This window comes from Aspergillus nidulans, chromosome II (assembly GCF_000011425.1).
Source record: "Aspergillus nidulans FGSC A4 chromosome II".
NCBI classification, from domain to species: Eukaryota; Fungi; Ascomycota; class Eurotiomycetes; order Eurotiales; family Aspergillaceae; genus Aspergillus; species Aspergillus nidulans.
Window position 1 is genome coordinate 78,771 of NC_066258.1, and position 22,226 is coordinate 100,996.

A 22,226-nucleotide genomic window follows, 5' to 3' on the forward strand; every position below is an offset into this window, starting at 1 on the left:
GTGCAACCACAGGCATCTGAGAAATCTGCTGAGGGGAGTCCTGCTTTGCAAGGGTGACGAATCTGGCTGCAAGCTCCCGGGCCAGGTCTCTTGGGCGGCCCTGTAGGGAGGAGACAGTTAGATCTAGAGCTTTGGCAAGGGAGGTCATGGCTAGTTTCCAATCATGAAGAAGGGCTAGCTGGTCGTCTGCTACCATGCCGACCTGTTCGCAGATCGACGGGGCTTGCGGCGTATGGGATACAGGGACTGGAGCTGCAGTGGGAGTCTTCTGCGGGGAGAATAAGGCCCTTCTCTTCAGGGAGTTCCGGGGTAGGGGGGTCGGGGTGGTAGGTCCTGAGGGGGGGTCAGAGTTTTCACCCAGGAGCGGAGTCGCCGGACGGGTTCCGCCTGGGGGGGAGATATCCACCTCCATGGGGTGGAGGGGATGAGCAATGAGCCAAGTGTAAGAGATCAGTTATTAGAGCAGTAGGGGTGCTGTTTTCCCCTCGTCGTGTCGCTGTGATGCCTGTGGGTATGGTGATGCTTGGGCGTCTGTTCTTGCACCTCTGACACTGTGTCACGTGCCCGTCAATTATAGTGCAAGTTGTACAGTCAGGCCATGGGTTCGGGTTATAGTGACCTTCTGGTTTGGTTGCAGTATGCTTGACAACACGTGCTCTCTCACCGGAATATACACTATAGGACAAGACTCATTATTTTAATTTACCTGGATCAACGGTACAAGCCCTCTCCCTTGTCTATAGGTAGCCAAAACGGGCTTCTGCCCCTAGAAGACCCGGCCAGGGTAGTGCCGGATGCTTCTCCCACTCATCTCCGACACATATTGTCCATAGTTGCTGTTTCAAACCTGTATCGAGCTAGTTTTAGGGAGTTCTGTTTAGGCGGCACGTCCAGATGCCCCCTGGGAGGCTGTGGAAGCATGAAGGAGTCTAGTATTCAGGGGTGCGGATGCACAAGGAAGCTAGGCTAAATACTAATGAGATGCTGACTAAGACTGTGCAGACCGGGCACCCCAAGGACAGGGGAGGAACCCATGCTCCGACACCCCCCCTCGGGCTGCGCAGGCGCAAGGAAGCATCAAAAGGAAAGCTAGGTACATGCTGAATATCCCATATAGTTTGTAAAGGCCTTAATATAGTCTCAAAGGATCTATATCCCTTTTCCCATGTCCAATGTAATATAATATCCCTTGTGTCCTTCCTACAGGTATCTCGGTCGAAAGGTAGGGGTCTTGCAATATAGAACTGGCTGGCTTGTGATGATATCATGGTTTGTTGGCTGCATTGATTCAGGCTCGTACGGCACGGCAATACTGGCTTGTAGGCTCGGTCGATTCTGGCTCGTCGGCACGGTCGATTCTGGCTCGTTGGCTGGTTGAATTTGGAGGCTCGAACAATGGTAGTTGATAGACAAGACCAGTGAATGTCATGTTAAAATCTCCCCTTTGGTAATAGCAGGGGCTTGTCAGGTTATCCCATGGGTATCGGAAGTTATTCTGTATAGCAATCATAACAAGAAAGGACTTCCTTAGCATGAGTTTGATCAGGATAGGCCTCAGCCCAGAGCCTGGGAAAACACACTATCTCTAGGTAAGAAGGTGTAAATTGCAGCAACATGGCTGCTAGAAGAGTGGCTTAGAGCCAATATATAAGCCTCTATAGTAGAAAGCTCTTAATCTTCCCATAGGAAGTAAAAGTCTAGAGCAACCATCAGGAATTACAGCTCTGTAGACTATATACACCTTTATACTTACTGTGATGGTGTATTTCAACAGTAAGGAGACATCCTTGCCTAGTACATACTATATAATAAGCAGTACTGGCCTTCCAAGGTTGTTTTTGATGCCTCGTGAGGCTCTTAATCGGCATATTAAAATGCCTACGTGGTCCCAATCCAGGGGTTAAAGCCACGTTGAAGGATGCTACCCCCCCTTGGACAGGGAGGGGGTAAGGAAACTGATAGCATGTTGCTCAGAGCTTTGAGAATCAATTCTGCATATTTATATCCAGCGAGAAACTGAATTCTCTCAGCAGAAAGGGCTCATAACCTGTGGAAGCATGAAGGAGTCTAGTATTCAGGGGTGCGGATGCACAAGGAAGCTAGGCTAAATACTAATGAGATGCTGACTAAGACTGTGCAGACCGGGCACCCCAAGGACAGGGGAGGAACCCATGCTCCGACAGAGGCCGCAGATCACGTGGGCTTCGTGATCCGCCGAGTGACGTTAAATCAAATCAAATCAAATCAAATCAAATCATTATTTTAATTTCGACATGGAAACAACGACTAACATGACAAATGTGATTGGGTTCAACAAACAGCAACAGCAACATTATTATCATCCCACCTCTCCAGAATCTCCCTCACAAACGGACTTTCAGAAATAGCAAGAACATTTTCAAAATACCCCTTACTCAACTCGAACGGCATCGCCGTCAGATTCGGAATATATCTCCCAATCAACTTCTCCGGCCGAACCATGTGCTCTGGAATAGCCTTGCGGAGGGCGCGACGGAAGGTGTCGGCGCCTGGGCGCAGAAGACTGCTGTGGAATGGGACGTTGACCTTCAGAGGGATGGTGGCTTTGCCGCGTTGGAGGACTAGCGGAGTGGGCTTCTTGTCGGTCTGGGCGAGACATGAGGCGACAATGGCCGGGACGGATGCGTTGAGGGTTTCGAGTGAAGTGAGGTGTTCAGGGTGCGCAACGAGCGAGTCCAGGACGCCGGCAAGACAGTCGAGGCTGCGGAGCTAAGAAGTTGTTAGTATGATGGCAGACGGGGCCAGACGGGGTCACATACATCGCCAGCACAAACGTACTGCGTAGACTCGACGTTGAAGTTGACGATCTCGCAGAGACCCCCTGTTGCAGCTTCAATCGAGTCCACAATAGCGCAGAGATCGGATTCGGAGAGGTCTATATCTGTCAGTCCATGCACGGAATAGTGAAGGGGTAAGGGGAGGAACGAGGGACGTACTCTTGGATACTCGGCTCGGGTTCGCAGCTACCATGGAATAGTCCCGGCCAGATCGGTCCAGTTCGATGGATTTCTGCATGGTCAGTCCACGGTAGAAGACTGCGGCAGTGACTCCCTCTACTGTGAAGACCTCGCCCATAGCAGCGAGCGCGGCATACTCGCCAAGCGAGTGTCCGGCATAGCAGCTGTCCTCGTTGATTAGACCGCGAGCGCGCATGTCGTGGAACCGCGCCAGCTCCATAACCACCAGCGCCGGTTGTGTGAAGATCGTCTCGTGCAGCAGACCACCGGAGGATGTGTAGGTGAACGAGCGCGAGCTGGGGGTGATCTCTTGGAAGGCCCGTACTGATTCAATCTCGCCCTGCTCATTGACCACTTCAAAGTCCAGCGAGATGTAGTTCTCGCGGATGGCTTTGCCGCGGCTGCCTCCAAAGTGCACGGTGTACTCCTTGGGATTGTTTCGGACGATCTCAAGAATTGAGATGCCTATGTGCTGTTAGTATCATGGTTTCCAGGTATGATTGGGATGAGGAACCTACCGTATGTGTTGACGAAGAACTGCTCGGCCGTGTGCCATACATCGCGTGCGGCCTGGCTGGTCTCGTACAGATCCATCCCCATCGCCGGCTTCTGGCTGCCCTGGCCAGTGAACAGGTAGGCTCCTGGCTTCTGGGCCACTTCAGCCGTCGCACGAAACACTTCTACACTGGACGATTCCGACCGTGCAGTAGCAACAACAATCAAGCGGCCGTTGTTCATCCCCGTGTGGCTGATATCCACGAGGAGGGTCTCGCCAGGGGATACCTTGCCCTTGAATGAAGCAGACCAGGCCTTCATGCGCCGCGGATCGTTGCCTGCCGCATGCAACTCCACGACGCCTCGTACCAGACCACTAGTCTGCATGCCGTGGATGACCCGACCTTCGTTGTGGCCCGCGTACCGCGCAAACGCACGCGATAGGTGAATTGGGTTGCTGTCTCCCGAGGCGGCAGCGTACTGGTCACTAGACGTGGGCATCTCAATGCGGACATCTGCGGCCAAGGGCACAGCATTTGGAAGCTGCTTGACCTCGTCGTAGGCAAATCCTCGACGGGTCAGGAAGTCGATGACGGGGTTCTTGAGGAAGTGCGAGTTGCTTTTGAACATCACTGTGCCGATCGTCATGTCCTTATTCCCCACGGCACAGCTGACGGTCCCACAGGTTTCGATCTGGCTGTACGTGTTGGCGTCGCGAAAATGGTATGAGCTTTTCAGCCGGAAAGTGAGCTCATCATCCAGGTGGTCGTCGAGGCTGAGGTCGGCCGCGGCGATGCGGAACCAGGGCTTCGATGCCAGCAGGACCACGTCCCGCTTCGACTTCAAGGGCAACTTGTACACCTGCTCCTCTTTTGTCTCGAACGTGTTGTGGTAGTCTTCATACCGGCCCTGGAGTATGAACTCACTGGCAACAGTAATGATGGGCGTGCCTTTCTTGAAGATCGTCGCAACAGCGCGGACCACCTTCCCTGAGTCCGGGCGGATGCGAATCGACTCGATCGCGGCTGTCGAAGACAGCACGTCGCCTTCGCGCATCGGACTCGCGTTGTCAATAACCCGGAAATCATTCTTCAAATGCAGGAGCTTGAGGATATCGCCGTTGACTGCGTCCGTGAAGAGACAACGCATCAACGGCTTCCACGCAACCACAATCGCCATGTCAAGCGGTGCAAGCAGCTTAGAGTTCTTTTTCCCATTGTATGCGCTGTTCCGGTTGTCAATGGCCTTGGTGAAGTTTAAGATCGCTTCGCGGGTCAGCACTTGCACGTCGTCGGCGGATTTTTGCAGGCTCGTGCCCTCATCCCCTGCGTTGCCGACCCAGAGCTGTTCGTAGAACCGGCTGATGCGCTGGTTGCGTGTACCCATAACCTCGTGGATCGGGTTATTGCCGTATGTCGGCTTGTAAGTGAAGTACAGCACCAGATCGACCGGAGGGTTGCCAGCACTGCCCCCAGTCATAGGAGCTCGCAGTGTCAGCATGATCTCTGAGGTAGATAAAGCGCGGATTTCCACCGTCGCTTCATCCTTTTCCTGTCCTTGGCTGCTTTTCTGCCGCATAAGGATGACTGTCTTCTGGGGTCGTCCAGCTTGAATGATACGCACGGAGAGGCCGGCGCGAGGAGCGAAGAGGCCCTTGATAGGATTCTCCACCAGCATCTTCCCCTGCACAATCTCGTTCAGCGTCAGCAATGCCTTCCGCCAGGATGGCTTCGTCCCGCCGATGAGAGCCAGCCACTGCTTTTCGGTGGGTAGGTTCTCCTCGGGGCCTTCCAGATCATACGCGAGGGTCGGCGGGTCGTATGAACGACTATGCTTGACATGTGGCAGTAGCAGCTCGTCCTGCGGAGACAACATGGGCGATACTGCGCCCGCAGAGTACAGGTAATCCAGAGTTGGAACTCGGCTCGTGTCACCGGCGTACTGCTGCTTCAGGATGGCCTGAACGTGGGGTTTATGGATGTTATCGAGGATCTGCTTCACCGGTTCATTGGCGACCTTAGTGTACTGTGCCGCCACGGGGCCGTGCAAAATACAGATTCGTCCGACGTCTTGATTGGTGACGGCTTCTAGTCTCTCAGACTGCCACAGAGAATCCTTCTTGAACCAGTACTCGAACGACTCGTCCAGCGCAACGATGAACGGCAGAGGCTTGCGTCCCGGTTGCTTGTACAGCTTCACCAGCTGGTCCTCGTCCTCGCGGACAATCACGTCTTCCAGAGCTGCCGGATATGCCTGCAGGAACTCGCTCAGAAAGACCTGGGGCCGGTCCAGCTGCAATGCGGACTGGAAAACTGCACGGGGTCGAGGCTGGCGCGCGCTCAGGCGGTTCTCGACGCAGCGAATAAAGTCTGCCACAAAGGAACGATACGAGGGATCAATCCAGGCTTGCTGATCCTTGAGGTAGAGCAGATCAACAGCCCTTGTGAGAACCTCCGCGTAGGTCATCTCTGAAATCTCCACGGGGTTTCCCTGCTGGTCGATACCAAACCAAACCTTCTGGAAATCTGCATTCAGCCGCTTCATCAGCGAGCCCTTGCGCCTCTGCAACTCCTGGACCTGCTGCGCCGCAGGAAGAGAAAACACCTCCTTATCGAGCTCTGCCCATAGCAGGACCCCGCGCGTCGCAAGCTTATGGATTGGCTCACCCATTTCAGACTTCACTGTGATAATCCCCCCAGTTGCTTTCTTGTATGTGCCCTCCCACTGGGAATCTGGTACTCCAGGGGTATCAACAATCGCCTGCTTCACAGCTGGACTGGTCCGCGCCTCCTTGGCAGTCATGACGCGGCTGCCAACAAGAACGCCGTCGAAGGGCATAGCCGCGTAGCCCAATTTCTTGGACCATGATCCCGTGATATAAGGAATGGTATCATCGCTTCCACCGAACCCACTGCCAGCGACTAGAATGAGGTTCGGGTAGGCTCTGATCTGCGCGTACCGGTCCAGGATGGGTTCATGGAAATCTTCGTACGAGTGATGCCCGCCCGCTCGCCCACCGGTCCATTGCAGGATAATGGGGAAACCGGGGTTCGATTCCGCGATGCGCAGCACATTGTCGATTGCTTCTTTAGACCCCGGCTTGAAGGAGATATGGCTCAGGCCGAGGTCGCGGATATACTCGCTGGCGATGTCGGGCGACGGCACGCCGGCGCCGATTGTCAGCCCTGTAATGGGCAAGCCCTCTTGTCGCAATTGTACGAGGAGCGGGATCTGCCAACCCATTGCGCGCGGATTCGCGTAGATCAGGTTAACGGTTATGCCGCGGCCGGCGGGGATGAGGTTAACGAGCCGGGTGAGGGCTGAGCGCATGCCGGCTGCGTCGTGGTAACCACCGCCGGCAATTTCGATGTGGTAGTTCGCGTTGATGACCTCGGCGACAAAGTCCGGTGAGACCGTGGTCGGCGTCATGCCAGCTACCATTACGGGGGGCAGACCCAAGGCGCGGGAGAACTTGGTGTCGAGGAGGATGTCGTCGCCGACGCGGACAAGCCGCGGAGCAAAGTCTTGTTCCCAGCTGGTGTTGTAGACTACGGGGCGGCGCCGGCTGAGCAGCTCGGGCATGTAGCCGAGCGTCTTCTTGCTGGGGCCGGTGAGGGTCGTAGAGAGTATTACGCGTGCAGCGGTGCCGGCTTTTGTGGAGGCCAGCAGCGCCCCGATCCCGGTCTCGCGGCCGGGACCAAAGTCGAGTAAGTGAGTGGCAGTGGGGAAGCGCGTGGCTCGGTCCCAATCGACGACGCCGCAGACGACCATGTGCACGAGCTCGGGGACCAGATTGTCAAACTCGCGGAGGTCGGCCCCATTGTCGGTACGGAGGACAGGGAAGAGGAGACTGTTCCCAGGGACGTGGACGGAGCGGAGGTCTTCCAGGATCTGGGCCTCAGCATCCTCCAGGAGACTGGTGTGGAAGGGAACTGAGATGGGAAGGAAGCGCGCGGTGATCAACAAGGGCCTTTGGCTGAACGGCACGCGGGCTGTGTTGGTAGTGCTGGAGTTGTTGGAGGCTGCGCGCAGCTTGTTGGCGAAGGCGTAGAGCGAGAGGGGATTGCCGGCCACCACGAACTGCTGCCGGCCGTTAATCAAAGCAAGGGAGCCCTGCTGTGCGGGGGGGAGATGTCGGTTGTGCTCGTCGAGATACTTGAGTAATGACTCACGCGAGGCTCCCTTGACGCTGAGCATGGGGCTCAGGCGCTCAGACTGATCGACCAGCGACGGCGGAATGGAGTGGGATGGGTAGCATTGTTGCGAACGACACCCAATCCAGAACAGCACTTGCAGTGCGGTGCTTGCGGCGTCGAAGAATGTAGGCCACGAGACAACCGTAGCCAGCATCGCTGCGACAACAATGCCCTGAGAGTGGCCGGCGGAACCACTGAGGTGACGGGCGAACTCGCCGGGGCTCTTGTTGAGGATCTTGCAGGTGATGGCATAATTGAGCAGCTGCACAAGACCGATCAAAGGTTGACTGACAGGGGCTGAGAGCAGATAGTCAGTGGACGGGCGCGCCTCTGGGTTCTCGAGCCAGCCGATGACATCTAGGCCGTGGGGGTACATGTCCTGGGCGCGCACATCTGACGCAAGCCCCTTGAGCTGTTTGCTCAGGGCATATAGGGGCTCGGCCAGCAGTCCTCCATATGTGTCATAGAGATGCTGCAGTTCACTGAAGTACCCTTCCACCCCCTGACCATTGAAGACCGTCACAATGTTGGCCCGACGGCAGAGGGCATCCGAGAGCAGACTGCTGGTCCACTTCGGTGACACGAATTGGGTCATACTGATCGCTTGGTAATAGGTCTGGATTATGTGGAACTTCTCCTCAGGCTCCAGAGCCAATGGCGCCAGGACAGTGTGGATGTCTTCATCCTGGCAGAGATGTTTGTTGACGACGCGCACGAACTGCTTGAGGATCTCTTGCGGGCCGTCCTCGTGCACCAGCTGGTCGCCACTGTCGAGGATCTCGCGCACGGAACGGGTCATGCTCTGGAGTTTCCCAATGAGAGAGGCACTGTCGATGGGTCGGGCACTAAGGTCGTCCAACGTAGCTGCGAACTTGTCGTTGAACAAGGAAGACTTTTTAATGGAGGCTTCGGAGCGGAGGAATGCAATCTCGATGTCCTCACCGCGGTAGGGCATGCGGGGAGGGGATCCCATGGGATACTCGGTCATGGGTGTATCCAGGTCCTCCATCATTGGAGGAGAAAAGAGATCTTCTGATGATGCGGACGAGCTGCCGCCCGCCATGAGCGGGCTTGACTTCATTCTGGAAGCCAGGTCTATAGCGGGATGAGGAAAGTTGAACATCTTTACGCAAAGAAACAGAAGAGAGAGAGAAAATAGTCAGATCTGAAGAAAAGAAAGAATAGCCATACACAGAAGAAAGAGAGCAAATAGTGAAAGAGTGAAAATGCTGGCCCTGGGCAGCTCAGACTCGCGCATACAGGACTTGGAAATGCGGGCCTGCTTGCTGGGATGATATAGAAACGGGTTTCGGAAGAATAGGTTTTCACCTCGCAGAGTTAGCCAAGCTGAGACAAACCCGTTCTCGACGTCGGCCTCGCTCAGCCGTAGCCACGAGACTATTTCTGTCGTATGAAGTTGCTGGAACCCAGCAGAGCCTTCTTGGCGGAGGTGGACTGTAGCCCTACATTGCCCTCATAATCCGTATACGAACCTTACCCAACATATACACCTTTCTTCCTAGCGGTTATTACCGTTTAGCATTAATTACTGTCTAGCGGTCATTACGGTTCATACAAACTAACTAGCCTAACTTTCTAGCGGTCATTACGCATTGTGGCTGATCGAAACCGATACGCCCGTAGCGCAGCTCGCGGGGCTAGATCCTTCATTCCTGAGGCTAATATCTGCATATATGGCTTGGCGCTTGGCAGGAAGGATCAGATGGATCCAGCCAGCTCTTTCTCCGTGGTTCCTTCTTGGCCTAGCCCTATAGTGCTGGTTGCTTACATGGACTATGGAGCTGCACTATGGAGCCGTTGCTTGCGTGCTTGACTGAGGACTAGTAAGGCCGGGGTCAGAGAGAGGAAGAGTGAGATTGAGGGAAATTCGAGCAACAGCAGTCCCCACGTTCTTCGCAGGAGTCTGAGATCTCAGAGTTCGTCTCTACAAGTACTTTACTCACAGTTAACAACCCACCAGACCAGCCAGCACAACAATGGCCCTGCCCTCCTCGGTTGAATCCCTTCTCAGCACGGTCTGGGACTTCATCACCATCAACCGTCTTTTAACCGGCGCGGGCATTTACTTCCTCCTCCTGAACGCGAAAGGGCTCCCCGGTGTCTGGCACGTAAGTCACCCGCAATAATGCAATGCATTCCGGCACACAGATAAAAAGAAACAATCTATGCCTCTACTAACTCAGTGACACTCAACTCAGTACCGCCTCTTCAAAGGTCTCTTCATCGAACTAGTATGGAAACGCTCAACCACTCCAGCGCCCTTGCTCGACAGCCAGGGCCGTCCACGCCTCTACAGCTACTTTGTGACCGAGTGCAGTAACCCGGTGATCGAGTGCGACTACAACCTGCACAAGTCCAACAGTACTTTCTTTTCAGATCTCGATATCAATCGCACGCAGTTGATGATGACGCATTTTAAGCATGTTCTTTCTACGGCCTCGATGCCGCGGAAGACCAAGACAGCCAATGGCAACGGCGACGATCAGAAAAGGAAAAGGCCGCTCATGATGGCTATGGGCGGTGTATCTTGCTTGTTCCATCGCGAAATCAAGCCGCTACAGCGGTATGAGGTTTGGAGTCGCGTGCTGGCGTGGGATGAAAAGTGGGTTTATGTGGTTAGTTACTTTGTTAAAAAGGGATCGCTGAGCAGGGATGGGAATTTCAAGGGAGATCTTGACCTTGATCCCAAGGTAAATGCAAAGGTTGTGTTGGCGTCTTGTATGGCAAGGTATGTCTTCAAGGAAGGGAGGATTACGGTGAAGCCCGAGCGGGTTTTGCAAGAGTGTGGCTTGTTTCCACTGGCAGAGGAAGCCGTGGCCGGAGAGAAGGCAGAAAAGGCATCTGTTGATAGCTGGGGCAAAGAGCAATTTGAGGAAGCACGACAGAAGGGGTTGGTGACTGCAGGCAAGTTTTCCGGGTTGGAGGTGTTGCCTTTGATGACGGGTTTTGGGGAATCAGGGGTGCTGGGGAGGTATAATGATTTCTGACATGGGAGGGAATGAGTATGGCAGGCCTGCTCGGGCAGAATGTACGTACAAACATTGACTGATCCAGCTTACAACTGTATCAATGCATATGCATCGGAGACCACTACTTCACAATACACTACATTTAATCCACAGCGCCGAAGTTAACGGATACTCGCAAGTCAATCCAATTCTCACTCTCTTTACTCCCTGGCCCTCTCATAATCTCCCGTGTGAACTGTCTCCAACGCAGAAATCTCTACCGACTCAATATCCCACAGCCCCTACGCATGAAATTGTGCATATTAGCCCCCACCCCCTGACTCGTGCTAGCTTCTTACTAACCTTGGCGGTGTTCTCGTGGGCGCGAATCGCCTGCAACACTCTCTGCTCGCTGGGTGCCTGGCACGCGAAAACAGGCTCCTAGGGTCCTTTCCGGGGCTGAATCCGTCGCCGGCGCGGCGGAGGCCATCATGTCGCCTGCGAAGGTGAGGATGACATCTTGCTCTTTGAACTTGATAGTCTGGGGCGCTGGCGCTAGATCTGACTCTTTGGCGTTTCTCTTGTTGAATATGACGACAAAGCTATAGTTACAACATCTGTCAGCACTGAGGCAGGCAATGCGGCAGGCAATGACGTTGGACCAGAAAGGGTGCGGAGTATGATTACAATTCGTGCAGTGGAGACTCAACAGTTGTGAGGAATCGACGCGGGTAGCCAAGGCCAGCGCCAACAAAGGCGGATCTGGGACGTAGTGAGCGAGTGAGCAACATGGCCGTTTGATTGATCATCGTGACTGAGCGCGTGGTATGCTGCTTGTGGTTGCTATTGCTGTGTCCTACTGGCTGGTGGGTGTGCCCTCGCGCCCAGCTGTGGATTTATATAGATTACGGCCCCCAGAGATGAGAAACTAGACAATTTGCCGTGGCTGGGGTGAGACTGGTGTTCGCCAGCAGCTGCTCACATACTCGATATGTTTGAGGCTGAAAGTAAGATAGATCGAGTGGGTATTACAGCAGATACAGCCGTCTGTAATACGGTATGTATAATATCTATGACATTACACAATTATATCCACCGAAGCAGTAGTTACCAGGTGGATCTCATTTCCTTTAAGGATCTACTGGGAAAAAAAAAAATAAATCAAAAATCAAATCAGAACAAACGGCCCCCAACAGCCCAATGATCTGATGCATACTCGCTTGGAGAAGGGGTTCCAAGGATTGCAAAGTTAGCATGCAAGCAAGCATGTTCAGCTTGCGAGCTACGAACTTCACGAGCGTCAATGGCTCGTTCTCTCGCGACGAAGACTTGGCTATAAAAGTTATGCTTATGCTTGTCGGGGTCACTCAGTGTAGAATTGTCACACCTTCAATCTTTAACGTTTGCACCCAGCCTGTTTAGCTACCGTCAACATGTCCACCTTTCCTGCCGAGCCTCGTAGCGACATTGGTATGCGTTGATGGATCCTGGCTCTGATGGTTGCTGCATGAGTAATGAATGCTAATAACGGGCAGAATGGGAAAAAGTCGGCGTCTCCTTCTTAGATGGTAATCCTCTCGCGTCTGCGATCTTGTTATTTCCATGCTAACAAGACCTACTAGTAAACGGCCATGTCGAAAGCGACTTCAACTACCAGACAGGAACCTGGTCCGAACCCGTCTTCGTGCAAGACCATTACCTCAAAGTCCACGGTCTAGCACCCGGGCTCAACTACGGACAGCAGGTGTTTGAGGGGATGAAAGGTATGTCACCTCCTTGTCCATACTCATCATCCCCGTCTTCTAATTGTGCCATGCCAGCCTATCGTGACCCCAACGGCCAGATTCAAATCTTCCGGCCCACTGATCACGCCCTCCGCATGCAACGTTCTTGTGATGCTGTTTCTATTCCCTCCATTCCGGAGTCACTCTTCTGGGCCTCCGTCAATCTCGCCGTTGCCAAAAACAGCGAGTTTGTGCCCCCGCACGCCAGCGAGGCAGCCATGTACATCCGCCCTCTCGCTTTCGGCTCCGGCGGTTGGATGCCCGTTGCCGCTGGGCCGCAGTATAAGTTCGTCGTATACGCTTTGCCCTTTTGCGCATACCATGGCACCTTACCCGTTGACGCAGTGGTGCTGGAGGAGCTGGACCGCGCGGCCCCGCTGGGCGTGGGCAACGTCAAGGTAGGCGGGAATTATGCTCCAGTGTTAAAGTGGAGTGATAAGGCGAGGAAGGAGGGGTTTGGGATCACGCTGCACTTGGATAGTAAGACCAGGGGCGAGATTGACGAATTTAGTACGTCAGGGTTTGTGGGAATCAAGTATACTGAATCCGGGGGTGAAAAAGGGTACACGCTGGTTGTGCCAAACAGCCAGTGCATTATCAAGAGTGTGACAAGCACTAGTGTTGTGGAGGTGGCGAGGTCTCTGGGATGGAGGGTTGAGGTTAGGCCGGTGAGTTGTTTCCTTTACATGGAATCTTTCCCACATATCACAGGCTCAGGGGCTGATTGGTATTTGAATAGATCCCGTACGACGAGCTGGAATTTTTTGATGAGGTTCTTGCTGTCGGCACCGCTGCTATGATCACCTCCATCCGCTCTATCACGCATCGTTCGAAGGATCAGGTGTTCAGGTATAAGACGAGTGATGAGCCTGGCAGTGCGTGCGAGAAATTGTCGAGGCACTTGAAGGGTATCCAAAAAGGCGACGAGAAGGATACGTTTGGTTGGCTGAAGAGAGTTGAGGAGGTGACTGTCTAGTATATAGTATATTTCTTTCACAACCACGTCTTAAGCTCTGTTATTGCTTTCAAAATCGGTAGCATAGTCATTTCAAGATCGCGGCAAGGAGTTTGACACCAATCTAGATTTCCGCTTTACTTCATAACCCGCTAACATCTATCGTCTTAGGATATTCAGTTTCTTCATATATTTGCAGTACCTACTGAAATAATGATAACAAGTTCGAAGAGAAATTGCAGAGGATATCCCATGCCATGAACTAACCAAATAACACTAGCAGAAACACTCCATCACGGCCTCACCTCATTCCCACGATTGTCATACCACGTCCTCTGGTTCTCTCCCTGATATCCATGCCCTCCAGGAGCCGGCCGCGAAGTCGGAGCGGAGCCCCTCTCCTGCGCATCTAGCAGATCAACGCCAATGCTTCCATGCTTTCTCCTCCTCTTCCTCTCCTTCTTCGCCTCTTTCTCTGCAATCTTGGCCTCCTTCTTCTCTCTCTTCCTTTGCTTCTTCTCCTTCCGACTCACCCTTGGGAACTCGCTATCGGGCCCCACCAACACTCTCCCCGGATGCGCCACGTTCAATATAGCCAAGCAAATAAAAATGGGTGCCGCATCCCATACATACTCAAACCACTCGTTCCGAAGCGCTGGGTTATCGATATTCGTTCCGTCCGCATACTGCGCCAACCGAAAGATGATACGCACCGTGATCAGGAACAGCGAGGCATAAATGGCGTAAAACAGCCACCGCCACGGCATCGACCCTCTACCGACCTTCTCGGCATCTAAAGTTCCATGCCGCTCCATCTCGCCCATCTTCCGCTGCAGGTGGATGAACAGCCCGGTGAAAATCAAGATGAATAGCTCCTGCACGCCAATACCACCCATGTAGATATGCACCCCGCGCATGATCGTCTCCTGCGATGCCTCTGTGTCCGTCGTGAATGCCGCGCCAACAAGCTGGATGATGAAGGCCAGGATCTCCAGCCAGACGAATATGTGTCCGAAGCGTTTTGCACCGATGCCGCCGAGACGGCCGCTGGGGAGGAAGAAGTAGATGAGGCGGCCGAGCGTCATGTAGAGGAAGGCGTTAACCCAGATTGGAGCGAGGAGAAAGAAAATTGTGAAGGGAGTGTTGTAGGCGTCGCTGCTTTGGTTTTTTGCGAAGAGGGACCGCATAATGAAGGCGATGAGTTCCCATAGTGAGCTCATGATTACAACCCAAGCATAGCGCTGAATCCGTTAGCTTTCCTTCATTGTCTTTTTCCTTATCTCTTCTTTTTTGTTTTTCTCTTTTATTTGTCTTCAGTACAATGTGGACGTACCTTCTTAAACATGATTGCCTGAACAATATGGATGATCGTCGTAAGGCCGAACAACACTGAAAACAAGACCGGCGCCGCAAAGCTGGCCTCGTACATGTGGATATTGCCACACCCACCGGGCGGCACGTAGCCATTCTCTTTCGGAGGGATGGGGAGACATGTTGGAGTGCTGGTCTCCGATGCGGAAGTGGTGGTGGCACTCATGGTGGCTTCTGGTTGGCTTGGACCAGAAAGTTGGGTTGTCTCTGAACGGGCAGACTGAGGAACAAGAGACACTATATAACCAGGCGCAGCACTTCAGGCAGAAACAAAAGGTGAAACGGGGGGTCTGGGTTCGGGAATCGTGGAGGCTAGCGGCAGCTATACGGACAGAGACTATTGAAGTAGGACATATCAAGGCCCCGTACTGTAAGCGCCAGCCCTGGGCCAAGCAGGGCCCAGGGCCCAGGCAGCATTGTTTTCAGCCCCCAACGACAAAGAAAAATAAAATTTATCATTGGCTTTGTGCAGCCAAGCCAGGCTAAAAAAATAAGCAGACTAAAAAAAAATTACCGATGGAAGGATGGCGTGGGCCTCGACCGGCATGACAAGACTGGCGGGATGATCAGCACAATATAATTGGTGTGATCGGATACGCTAAGTCTTTCAGGTAAGCTTATTTTCTCGATTGATCTGGCCAATCGCCGAACAAGGACAATGCCGCAACTGAACTGTCAAATACTGTCGATCACTGCCAGTCCAGAAGACAGTCACAGCGTGTTGGCTTCTCTGGATGGCGCGACTGTTGAACCGCTGGCACTTGCCTGCACTTGTCAGGCGCCACTATTCATCTCGATTCCAATCTTTGCGCATTGAGAAAACCCAGTCGCCCAAACCCCTGCCCGACTCGACCGAGTTACAATTTGGGCGGTCTTTCACTGGCAAGTATCCCTCACAGACCCGAAGTATATACCTATTTTTCCTAGTACGTAGCACTTATACTTGCTACAGACCACATCCTCAAACTCGAATGGACCACAACCCAAGGCTGGAGCGATGCGCAAATCACTCCCTACGATAACCTGCGGCTCGACCCCGCCTCATGCGTCCTCCATTACGCATTCACCTGCTTCGAGGGCATGAAAGCGTATAAAGACCCGCATGGCAACGCGCGGCTATTCAGGCCTGAGGAGAACCTGGCGCGGCTCAACAGATCCGCAGCTAGACTCGCTCTTCCGACATTCGAAGAATCCGGCGTACTGGAGTTTCTAGCAAAATATGTTGATCTCGAAAAGAGATTCATCCCGCACTTACCTGGTCACTCCCTGTACTTGCGCCCGACGTTGCTAGGCACCGATGCGAGTATTAGTGTTTCGCGGCCCCGGAGCGCACTGTTGTTTGTTATTGCCAGTCCAATGGGCGATTACTTTGCCAACGGGATGAAGGCCGTCACGTTGCAGGCGACGCGGTCGCCAGTACGCGCGTGGCCAGGTGGTGTGGGGGAGTTCAAGGTCGGCGGGAACTACGCGCCGAGTATTGTGCCGCAGGAAGAGGCCGCGGAGGCAGGGAGCCAGCAGAATCTGTGGCTGTTGGCTGATCGTGAGAGTGGCGAGGAATTTGTGACCGAGGCTGGCACTATGAATCTTTTTGTAGTCTGGGTGAGTTCTTCCACGGGGAAGAAAGAACTGGTGACGCCGCCACTGGATGGGACGATCCTGCCTGGGGTGACTCGAATGTCAATCTTGGAGCTCGCGAGGGAGAGGCTTGAAGGGGACAGGTCTGGTATTGAGGTGGTAGAGAGGAGGATCACCATGCGAGAGTTGGCGGCTGCCTCGAAGGAGGGCCGCCTGTTGGAGGTGTTTGGTGCAGGGACGGCGGTGGTGGTGTCGCCGGTGAGGTCGATTCGTTGGGGAGACCAGTGTATTTCCTGCGGTCTACGAGATGGAGAAGAAGCTGGCCCGATGAGTCTGCAGATGAAAACGTGGCTTGAGGAGGTGCAGTATGGCCTGGTTGAGCATCCTTGGAGGTGAGTTTCTTCCATTACAACGCAGTGAGAGGCAATGAAAGAGAGAAATAATTAACGATTTCTAGTTATCGTGTATAATCAGTCATAACAGCAATAGATATGACAAATGCTCTTATATATGAGACTTGTATTTGCATGGACTGTTGTGGTTCCTCTACCTTGTAGGAACTACACATATATATGTTAATAGAAGTGAATCCACCGACTCTCTAGTCTCACCTCTTATTAAAAACAATAACATCTAAACCAAATGACAAGAAAGGAGAATAAAAGATAGTAGGGTCAAAAAAAAGAAAAAAAGAAAAAAAGGAAACCTAATGTAACCCCCTCGCCGCCAACCCAGTCAAATGCCTCCTCGTATCCCTCCTCCCCAAGCCCCCATCGCCCCCATCCCCATCGCCCTCGCCTGTCCAATCCCCACCACTATACCTTTTACTTTCTCTCCTCTCTGCACTATGATCCCGACTCCGACTCCTTGTCCTCGGGACGGCTCTTGGAATAATTCCTCCGAACAGCTGATTGACCACATTCCAATGCTCGCGGATTGCGCTGACTGTCTCTGGTTCCTCCTTCTCACTAATGAGTCCCCTGCGTCCACGCAGCTCTTCTTCGGCGCGCTCTTTCTCGACCCTTTCACGTCTCCGAGCTTCGGCTTCCGCACGCTCTTGACGCTCGTATTCTTCCCAGCCGCGCGAGGACTTGTACAGCTCGCGGAAGACTGATGGACGCGACAGCAGGGTCCGCGGTGGGTCGCTCTCGAGCAGGATGCCGTTATCCATAACGAGCACGCGGTCGTAATCAATGATCGTGTCCAGCCGGTGCGTCACAGTGAGCACAGTGTGTTGGGCGAAGCAGCTGCGGATGAGCTCCTGCATCATTTCGTCGGTTTCGGGGTCGACTCTATTTTTCGTTAGGATTTCATCGAGGGACTAATGAAAGGACGGAAGGAAGGAAAGGATATACGCACCCGCTCGTCGCCTCATCGAAAACAATAATATTCCCATGCCGCAGCATGGCCTTTGCCATGCAGAGCAACTGCTTCTGACCATGCGAGAACAGTTCAGGGCTGGCTATCGTCTCCAGCCCATCCTTGCTCTCGAGGATCTCCCACAGACCCACGCGCTTCAGGGTGTTGATGACCGCCTCGTCGGGGCAGTAGTCGAATGGATCGACGTTCTCGCGGATTGTGCTTCCTTCAAGTAGGAGGGGGTCTTGCGGGAGACCGATGATGGCGGAGCGGATTGCTTGGCGGCGGAGCGTGGTGATGTCAATGCCGTCTACAGAGATTGTGCCCTCGCAGAGCTCAATCATCCGGAACAGCGCGGAGACAAGCGTACTTTTGCCGCTAGCAGTACATCGTGGTCAGAAGTAGTTAGGTTAAAGTAGGGCTGCGGGTTGAGGTAGATTTGGCGTACCTTCCACTGCGGCCGACAATAGCGACCTTTTCTCCCTTGTGCACGCGGAAAGAAAGATTCTTTAAGACGGGTTTTGACGGGTCCCTTAACAGATTGACTCAGTCAGTCGAATAGTCGACCTAATACCATAGACGACAAAGGAGAAAAACTAACCGATAGAACGCTGAAACGTTTTTGTACTCTACGGTCCCCCGGCTGGTCCAGTCCTCCGGCGGGAGATCCCTCTCCTGAACCATGTCCTCCGACTCGGTCGACTCAGCAAAATGCTTCACCCGAGTCACAGCCCCAAGGCTCGTCTCTAGCACGGTCCAATCAGTAATAAGGGCTTTAACACTCGCACTCAACGAAACAACATTCACAAGCGCTAGACCAAGCGAGCTCGCGTTCGTACTATGCATCGTTCCCACCGCGATTCCCATCAGCACAAGCACAAATCCAGCGACCGTCATGTCGAGGACGAGACTGAGCCAGCGCTGCACGGCGTAGAGGAGGTAGTATGGGCGCTGGGATTCAGCGAGGAGAGCCCGGTTGCGGAGCTTGTATTGCTCGGCCCAGTTGAAAGCGCGAATCGTAATGAGGCCGTTAAGCAGCTCCATGAAGTTTGAGAAGAGCGGTGATTTGGCCTCGATTTCCATGATGCGGAGCTGCCGCGAGGTGCGCATGTAGAAGGTGCCGATGATACAGTAGACCAAGACGCAGAGTGGAATCGTGGCCGTGATATAGCGGGCCGAGACGGCGATAATAATGAGCTGTGCGACGCAGAGAAAGAGCGCTAGGCAGGTCTGGAGAACAGCGAGTGGGAGCTCCATGTCGATAAGCTCGAGGTCCTGGCTGAAGCGGTTGAGGGTTGTTCCCGAGTCGGTTGAGGCGAAGAAGGACATCGGGGCGTTGACGACCGTTCGTAAGAGGCGCGAGTGGATAACCGACGCCGTTTTGGCGACGATCTTGAGCATGTAGAAGCAGGCCGTCGCGAGGAGGAAACAGGCGCCGAGCACGCCGAACATCCAGTAGACGCCGATCCTCATGCTCCTGTTCTTGTTTGGCTGAGCGTCGTTATCTCGCGCCCACCAGGTCACCCAGACCGTCGGGAAGGCCTGCAGGAAGACGAAGATGGCCATGAGACCGAAGTACACCAGCCAGTTATGCCAGGGTACTGTGGTAAGGTAGTACAGGTACGTCTGGTAGTCGCTAGACCTGCGCGCGTCCGAAATGGCCTCGTCAGAATAGGGGGCTGCTTTGGTGACCTCGACGGCCTTAGGCATAGCGCTCTTCATCTGAATCGCGGGGGGTTGGGCGATTGCGAACCCTTGTATATAATCGAGCCTTTTGCAGCAATCGTCGAACGTTCCTTGAACGAGGATGGTGCCGTCGGTATTTAGGGCAATGATATGATCGGCGTAGGGAAGTCGGTGAACCGCATGTGTGACCATGACAACGGTCAAGTGCTGCTTTCTGGCCAGGCCGTTGGGACCGAGGACCTGTGTGAAGATATGTTCGTCTGTCACTGGGTCAAGCCCGCTGAGGGCGTCATCTAGGAGGATAGTTTCGACGCCGGAGTAAAGGGCTCGCGCGAGTGCCTGGGCTCTTGTCAGTACATCAAGGCTGCCCTGACCGATTCAAACAGACAGGAATTTTATACATACCAGTCTTTGCTTCTGCCCACCACTCAGCGAAACACCTTTACTGCCCACTGCAGTCTGATCACCGGCAGTCAGCTCAGTGAAGTCTTTCTCTAGTCCGCAAGCCGCAACAACTGTCGAATACCACGGCGGGTCATATGGCGACCCCCCGAGGATATTCTCTCGTATACTGCCGTTGGTCAACCAAGCATCCTGCCCGCAATACGCCATGCGGTCGCAGTTAACCTTCATCTTGCCAGTTAAACAATTTACCTCGCCGAGCATTGCCTTCACCAGTGTCGTCTTTCCACACCCCACAGCACCCACAATCATTGTCAAACTGTGGCGCTCGATCCGGTAGGAGAGGCGGTGCAGGATCGACTCATCGCCGTTCTTCCATCCGACGTCAACTTCGAATGCCTCAATACAGGGGGTCTTCTCAGTCACAGGAGAACTATTGACCTCGCGCGGATCTTGGTGCGCCTCCTGGGCTAGGTAGTTGCGGATCCGATCGAGACACTCGAGCGCCATTGCTGTCTCGCTGATCGACTCAACAAGAGTGCCGATGAAAACCGCAAAGAGGTTGAAGAGGGTCAGGGATGTTAGAGCGCGGGCACTGCCGAGGATCTCGTTTGGTGCGTCCCCTGAGCCCATCGCGTAGATGGTAAAGCTTACAATGGGCGTCATGAGCGTATTAAAATTGGCTGGCGTCTCTAGTTAGCTAAATTCTCAAAATCAAATGTGCAAGGGAGCATGATGGAAACACACAAAGCCCAACAACAGCAATCAGAAGCGAGCGGAATTTCTGGGAAGCTAGGATCTCGTGCTCCCTCAGTGCTTGAATCTTGTTAAACAGGAGATCCGTCAGACCGGATATCTTGACTCCCTTCATGGAGCCGAGCATCTCCGCTGTGATTGCTACTCGTTTCTGAATAGCCTCAATCCACAGATTCTGGCGCTCGCCAGCCATCATAGCGATCTTCATGGCCGTCACCGTGCATCCTATTTCAGGTAAGCATGCTAAGATTTAGACGGGAAGGGAAGGGGTTCAAACTCACCGAAAGCGATAATAATCGGCGCGATACCTGCCGTGTCCAACTCATTATACAATAAGTACAACGCAATTCCAATCTCAATCAGACTCGCCCACGTATCATGGATGTACCGGCCACAGTGAGTAATGCGCTCAATGTCCGTGCTCATGAGCGTTAGAGCTGCCGAGTCATCGTTCTTATGCGCATTGATGGCTGTGCTTTTCTCAAAGATCATATCCACCAGCGCCGCGCGCATCATCGTAATCACCCGGTACGTTTTATGCTGCGCCGTCGCAGTCGCGATCGCAATTCCACCGTAAACGAGCGCATAAGCACCAATCAGCAGTGTCGCCTTACTACGTGAATCCGGCCGGTCTCGATAAACAAACAACTCGACCGTGGCGCGGACAAGGAACGGCTGCGAGATGATGAACCCGCTCTGACACAGACGAGGGAAGACTCCAGCCAACAGATCCCATTTAAAGGCTTTGGCTATCGGCACGACCATCGCGCCAGCCTTATCCTTGTTCGTAACATTCTCCCAGTGCATCACGACACGGTGCTTGCCGTCCGGGTCGGGGAGCATGCAGCTTTCAAGGTGGAAGAGGTCACCCACTGATAGGCTAGTGCGCGCGCCTCGGAATAAGAGAGGGTTAATCCACCAGAAGAGGCTGCGGTTGATGACGCCAGTCCAGTCCTCAGGTGCGGGACTCGCGTACATTGGTCTAACCAGGCGTCGCTTTTCCCAGGTCTCGAGGATCAGAAGGAGAGCTTTCACAACCGTGCCTGCAATGAATATGGCGGAGACCGTACGCAGACCTTGGATGGTCCATATTGTTCGAGCGAGAGGAATGTCGAATAGTAGAGTGAGGAGGAAGTAGATACTTATGATCTTAGATGGTCGGAGAGAGCGATGATGTTGTAAGTGTATTAGATACCCGCATGGCAGCGTGGCAATGAACCGTAAGACTGTTGATGCAATAGTGAGGTCTGTCTTTGGGGTTCCAGATCTCATCCAAAATGCAAGTAACAATAGTTGCGAGATGGAGTAGGGTGCAAGCAATAGCTATATTTGGTTACTCAGTTCTGTTCGCTTTTCAGGGCCTCAATTATTAGTAGACAGACATACCAGTTTCAGAGTGTGCAGCCAGCCCCCCCTGACTTTGAGACTGGCGCTACGAACCAGGAAACACCTAACAGTCGCAGCCAAGATCAACGTCGCAGCAGGAAAGATAGACAGAAAGGCTTCCTCAAAGTACAAGGTAAAGTCCAACCCCCCATAGCAGGCATCTCCAACTATGGGGCCGAAGTGGTTGTGCTCATCGATTGTGCAAGAGCCCGCCATGGCGAGTTCAAACGCAGCAAACAGAGATAGAGAATCAAATCCACCCGCCGTTCATCGCGTACAACCCAGCCTCCTGGGTT

At 53.6% G+C, this 22,226-nt stretch overlaps 8 protein-coding genes across 8 annotated transcripts, besides 1 other annotated feature; 3 read left to right on the top strand and 5 right to left on the bottom strand.

Annotated features, from left to right (window-relative positions):
* Positions 1-22,226: part of a sequence feature (contig 1.135 1..301041(1)) that runs on past the window's edge.
* ANIA_11582 (uncharacterized protein) lies at positions 1,289-1,868 on the bottom strand (the record flags this gene model as incomplete). Its single annotated transcript, XM_050611160.1, has 2 exons — positions 1,289-1,495; positions 1,803-1,868. The coding sequence occupies 2 exons, from the start codon at positions 1,866-1,868 to the stop codon at positions 1,289-1,291; spliced, it is 273 nt and encodes a 90-aa protein (XP_050467213.1).
* ANIA_07873 (tetrafunctional fatty acid synthase subunit atnM) lies at positions 2,311-8,810 on the bottom strand (the record flags this gene model as incomplete). The annotated part of the gene is made up of 4 exons (XM_676050.1): positions 2,311-2,748; positions 2,799-2,914; positions 2,976-3,461; positions 3,515-8,810. The coding sequence occupies 4 exons, from the start codon at positions 8,808-8,810 to the stop codon at positions 2,311-2,313; spliced, it is 6,336 nt and encodes a 2,111-aa protein (XP_681142.1).
* On the top strand, positions 9,685-10,695 carry ANIA_07874 (protein atnL; the record flags this gene model as incomplete). The annotated part of the gene is made up of 2 exons (XM_676051.1): positions 9,685-9,816; positions 9,907-10,695. The coding sequence occupies 2 exons, from the start codon at positions 9,685-9,687 to the stop codon at positions 10,693-10,695; spliced, it is 921 nt and encodes a 306-aa protein (XP_681143.1).
* ANIA_07875 (protein atnK) lies at positions 10,942-11,465 on the bottom strand (the record flags this gene model as incomplete). Its single annotated transcript, XM_676052.1, has 3 exons — positions 10,942-10,958; positions 11,020-11,258; positions 11,344-11,465. 3 exons carry the CDS (start codon positions 11,463-11,465, stop codon positions 10,942-10,944), a joined length of 378 nt encoding a protein of 125 aa, XP_681144.1.
* ANIA_07876 (branched-chain amino acid aminotransferase) lies at positions 12,090-13,416 on the top strand (the record flags this gene model as incomplete). The annotated part of the gene is made up of 4 exons (XM_676053.1): positions 12,090-12,126; positions 12,279-12,419; positions 12,477-13,108; positions 13,180-13,416. 4 exons carry the CDS (start codon positions 12,090-12,092, stop codon positions 13,414-13,416), a joined length of 1,047 nt encoding a protein of 348 aa, XP_681145.1.
* Positions 13,644-14,949, bottom strand: ANIA_07877 (protein atnI). Its single transcript, XM_676054.2, has 2 exons — positions 14,729-14,949; positions 13,644-14,636 (listed from the first exon to the last, which is right to left on the bottom strand). Exons 1-2 carry the CDS (start codon positions 14,930-14,932, stop codon positions 13,689-13,691), a joined length of 1,152 nt encoding a protein of 383 aa, XP_681146.1. The 5' UTR covers positions 14,933-14,949; the 3' UTR covers positions 13,644-13,688.
* ANIA_07878 (uncharacterized protein) lies at positions 15,501-16,737 on the top strand (the record flags this gene model as incomplete). The annotated part of the gene is made up of 2 exons (XM_676055.1): positions 15,501-15,672; positions 15,719-16,737. The coding sequence occupies 2 exons, from the start codon at positions 15,501-15,503 to the stop codon at positions 16,735-16,737; spliced, it is 1,191 nt and encodes a 396-aa protein (XP_681147.1).
* On the bottom strand, positions 17,048-22,146 carry ANIA_07879 (uncharacterized protein; the record flags this gene model as incomplete). The annotated part of the gene is made up of 8 exons (XM_676056.1): positions 17,048-17,633; positions 17,701-18,078; positions 18,149-18,232; positions 18,302-19,755; positions 19,792-20,471; positions 20,536-20,769; positions 20,826-21,867; positions 21,931-22,146. 8 exons carry the CDS (start codon positions 22,144-22,146, stop codon positions 17,048-17,050), a joined length of 4,674 nt encoding a protein of 1,557 aa, XP_681148.1.